Genomic DNA, 4,282 nt, shown 5'->3' with positions numbered 1-4,282 from the left:
TGCGCGGTGGTGCCCTAAATTCTTCTGCTTCGTTACCGTCTGACTCTCCATCGTCATAATCCGGGTGATACGCTACTTCCCCTTGTCGCGTCTTCATTAGCCGCTATGACGACTCTACAGTCTCGGTTGGCTCTGGTTCTTGGAGTGTTGCTTCATCAAGTTGTGGCTGGTCTTCGTGCTTAGAGCAATCCGCTCCTTTAAATATTGATTTTTTCTGGCCAACAGGGCTACAGCATCTGCGTAAACCTGCTGGCTCTTCTTCAGTTTCTCAAGCTCAGCCATCAGTCGGTGTGATTGGTTGGACCCCTGATTGGGAGTCCCAGCGCGTGCTACTACAGCCATGGTGCCGCCCTCCTTCATGGTCTGCACTAAAGGTGGCAGGGGTTCAGCTTCGGTTGCTGGCATTTCCAAATTGGGGTGAGTGCCCCTCTGCGGTGCTAGAGCCGCCGGCATGGTTTGATTTTGATCATTTTTCGGTGGCATTCCAAAATTTAGAAGGTGCACGGGTTGGAATGTTCTGGATTCATCCACCATTTCTCTTGGTTGATTAAGTTGATTCAAGGCGCAAGTATTGCTAGCCTCTGCAGCCTTCGGGACTACCGCAGCCGCACCTTACTTTGTCGCTGCTGCTCTGAGAGACGCCGCTGCAACTGAATTAGCGTTCATAGGTGAAGTGATTTCCGCAGTATCTTGCCTTTGACTGGTCATTTTAGCTTTATCTCCTTTCTGCTTGCTTCGGGTGATGACCGGGGTTGCCCTGGGTGTTTCTTTTGACAAAGCTTTGGATTTTCCTGCTTCCCGCGTCTTTTCCATCACGTGTACTTTTGTTGACAATGAAATCTCGCCGAAACTCGCCTTCTTTACTCACAATACGTTCTTTCTGCATAAGGCATTTCAAACAAAAAACGGGAATATCCGCGTGAAGCGGGTCAGTTGGCGAAATACATTCTTCCAGGAGAGGATTAATACCCGCAAGTTATAATATACGAGTTAAAGTTTTATTAAAGGAGATCTTTAGCATAAAAACTACGAAAAACGCCCCAGAGAGACGGGTTAGAACGAGATCTAAAGAAAATCGTAAATCCGCGGATTAGAACAATAAATCTTATAGAAGATAAAAGGTGGGTTTTTGAATACAATACAGTTGACAAATGATCTATACGATCCGAGCTGATAAATCAGAGCAATCATATGCCAATTTAAAATGAAATCACAGGATAAGATAAATCTTTTACCGGGACGAAGTCCCTGTTTCTATCGCCAAATTGTGAACACTCTTACCACGAAGGGATCCGAATGCTCGCAATCAATCATCATCATCTAAGGAGATTTGTGATGACGATATCCAAGTGTTGATTCATTGGCTCAAAACCTTCGGGTTTATCATAGCCTCATCTAACAACTCCATGCGAGACGTTTGCGCACGGGATATAAGTACAAGCAAAGAAAACAAAACATATAAGTAAAGATCCATGGGGCTCAATAAATATAAAGTGCTGAAATGTAAATAAGACCAAGGTTTACGTGGTTCAGCACTAAGGCCTACGTCCACGGGGTTTGTTGTTTTACTATATTCTTCACGGTTACACGAATAGTCGAATGACTTTTGGGTTTACATGTTTCTCTCTTCTAAACGATTAACTTACACTTGCCAACTCTCTCTCTCTCTCCTTCCCTTCCTGATTCTTCCGCCCCCCTTCCTTTTGGTGGAGACGGGGTATTTATAAGGTTAGAGTGTGGGACCCATCTCTGATGACCGTTGGAACCTTATCTTCTTGTGTCCTTGCGTCTATCACGCAAAGGTCTGCGTTTTCCCCTTGATCCCGCAGAGGCATCCACGCTCGTTCCAAAGGTTGATCGACACGTACACTGCTCAGAGTGTTTAATGCGGGTAGTTGAGGAGTCTGCTCGTGTCAGACAAGTGTCTTCTGCCCCTGTCACGTCCGTGTCAGCTAACTTTCTCTCCACCGTTGATCCTAGCTTCTCTTTTGGGGATGCGATAAAGTAACTCCTCGGGGTTTATTTGGTGTTTCGTAGTGCATCATGTTTTGATGTTTTGGCCTGCATGCTTTTCACGTACCTTTTTATATACACGTGTCTGATAGTGAAATATATGTGTACACAGACAGCTAGACCGGGAGTCTGGGATTTGAAGCGGTTCCTATCACACAGAATTTTGTGTGGTCCAATTAAATCCAGCGGGGCAGCCGGCATCAAGATTCTACATGTCGTATGGAATTTTGTATCCACCTTTCAGAAATGACCCATAAGTGGGTGGACACTATCCAGTCTTAGCTAAATACTTAGCTGCCATTCAACTTGCATAATAACTCCAAACATATTGCCACTTCAAATAGCACTTCCATCCCACACTCTTGGAGATCAACTCATCGTCACCAAAAAATAGAAAAACAGTTCCATGGCTGTAACATCATGGGAAACCAGTGTTACAGACTCAATCAACACAATATACCTACTCTTCTCAGCTTACCTTGTCTTTGTAATGCAACTCGGATTTGCCATGTTATGTGCAGGTTCAGTCAGAGCTAAAAACACCATGAACATAATGCTCACAAACGTCGTGGACGCCGTTGTTGGTTCCCTTTCTTATTTTCTCTTCGGATTTGCTTTTGCTTACGGTGCCGGCGGAACTGATGCGAACCCTTTCATCGGTTCTCGGTTCTTCGCTCTTAAAGATATTCCGAATGAGAATTATGATTATAGTTTCTTTTTGTACCAGTGGGCTTTTGCCATTGCTGTTGCAGGTATTACTAGTGGTTCCATCGCGGAACGGACTCAGTTCAGTGCTTATCTCGTTTTCTCGTTTTTCCTCACTGGATTTGTTTACCCGATTGTTGTTCACTGGGTTTGGTCATCTAGCGGCTGGCTCAGTCCTAATTCGTCTGAATTATTGTTTAATTCTGGTGCAATTGATTTTGCCGGTAGCGGAGTTGTGCATTTAGTAGGTGGAATCGCCGGTTTATGGGGAGCTTTAATCGAAGGACCCCGAGTCGGGCGATTCGACGTGTTTGGAAAGCCTGTGGCGATTCGCGGTCATAACGCCACTCTAGTTATTCTAGGCACATTCTTGTTATGGTTTGGTTGGTTCGGGTTCAATCCCGGATCGTTCAATAAAATTCTTATATCGTACCCGAATACATATGATCAAGGCAATTGGACCAGTATCGGCCGGACGGCGGTAACCACCACGTTAGCGGGATCAACAGCCGGAATCGTCACATTGTTCAGTAGGCGCTTGCTAGTGGGTCATTGGGACGCATTAGATGTTTGCAATGGAGTTTTAGGTGGATTTGTCGCGATAACTTCCGGGTGCTCTGTAGTGGAACCATGGGCAGCAATCCTTTGCGGGTTCATCGCAGCCTGGGTCTTGATCGGCCTCAATATGTTGGCGCTTAAGCTAAAATACGATGACCCGTTAGAAGCGGCTCAATTGCATGGAGGTTGTGGCGCATGGGGACTAATATTTACAGGATTATTTACTAAAGAAGAATTTATACTTCAAACTTTCCAACCGGGTTTGGGTGCTACGGGTGTGCTCCGCCCATTCGGGGTGTTGATGGGTGGTGGTTGGGGACTGCTTGGTGCTCAGCTGGTCGAGATTACAGTAATCGTAGCTTGGGTAAGTGTAACCATGGGACCTCTATTTTATGCACTGCATAAGCTATCGCTCTTACGGATATCGGTCGAGGAGGAAACGGTCGGACTTGATAGATCTAGTCATGGAGGCTACGCCTATATCGCACATTCTGAGGAAAATCAACCTCGAACTTACGCAGAATATGCTCGGCTACAAGAGAAACCATGACCGTGCTATACTGCGTCCACAGGAAGTATGTGGACTATGCAATTGGTTTCAGTTTAAAATATTAAAATGGTTGGCCTACAAAATTTGAATCAATTTCCTTGTAGATATATGTAATTATTTCGGTGTACGTTCGCCTTCGCCTATCCGTGTTGTTAATAGTCTATTTGAATACTAGAAGCAGAGATTCTGCATCTCTAGAAGTTGGAAACAGAAGTCTAAAGCAAAACGTTTTTGCTTCATAAAAAGTTTTTATTTTTTCTTTTAAAAGTTATTCTAGAATTGTATAGCCAAATTAATTTCTGGTTTTTTGAATTCCTGGAGTCAAAAAGTTACTTCTGATATGATATCCAAACAAGTCGTAAGTGTAAGTAACTAAATCTCTACTGTTTTCAGCAATTGGGTTTACTATAAAAACATCCGTCGTGTGTTACCATAATCTAATGCACTCATTCTATC

At 44.2% G+C, this 4,282-nt stretch overlaps 1 protein-coding gene across 1 annotated transcript; it reads left to right on the top strand.

The window, feature by feature from the left end:
- Window positions 1-2,367: 2,367 nt before the first annotated feature.
- Window positions 2,368-4,282, top strand: LOC113314157 (ammonium transporter 1 member 3-like). The gene has a single exon (XM_026562922.1). It carries the CDS (start codon window positions 2,420-2,422, stop codon window positions 3,824-3,826), a length of 1,407 nt encoding a protein of 468 aa, XP_026418707.1. The 5' UTR covers window positions 2,368-2,419; the 3' UTR covers window positions 3,827-4,282.

The sequence above is a fragment of the Papaver somniferum genome, chromosome 9, assembly GCF_003573695.1.
Source record: "Papaver somniferum cultivar HN1 chromosome 9, ASM357369v1, whole genome shotgun sequence".
Classification (NCBI taxonomy): domain Eukaryota; kingdom Viridiplantae; phylum Streptophyta; class Magnoliopsida; order Ranunculales; family Papaveraceae; genus Papaver; species Papaver somniferum.
Note: the sequence above shows the minus strand (reverse complement) of the source record. Positions and strands in the feature narration are given on the sequence as shown.

Coding starts and splice junctions, on each gene's coding strand:
- LOC113314157 (XM_026562922.1), top strand. CDS start 2,420: ATGGCTGTAACATCATGGGAAACCAGTGTTACAGACTCAATCAACACA.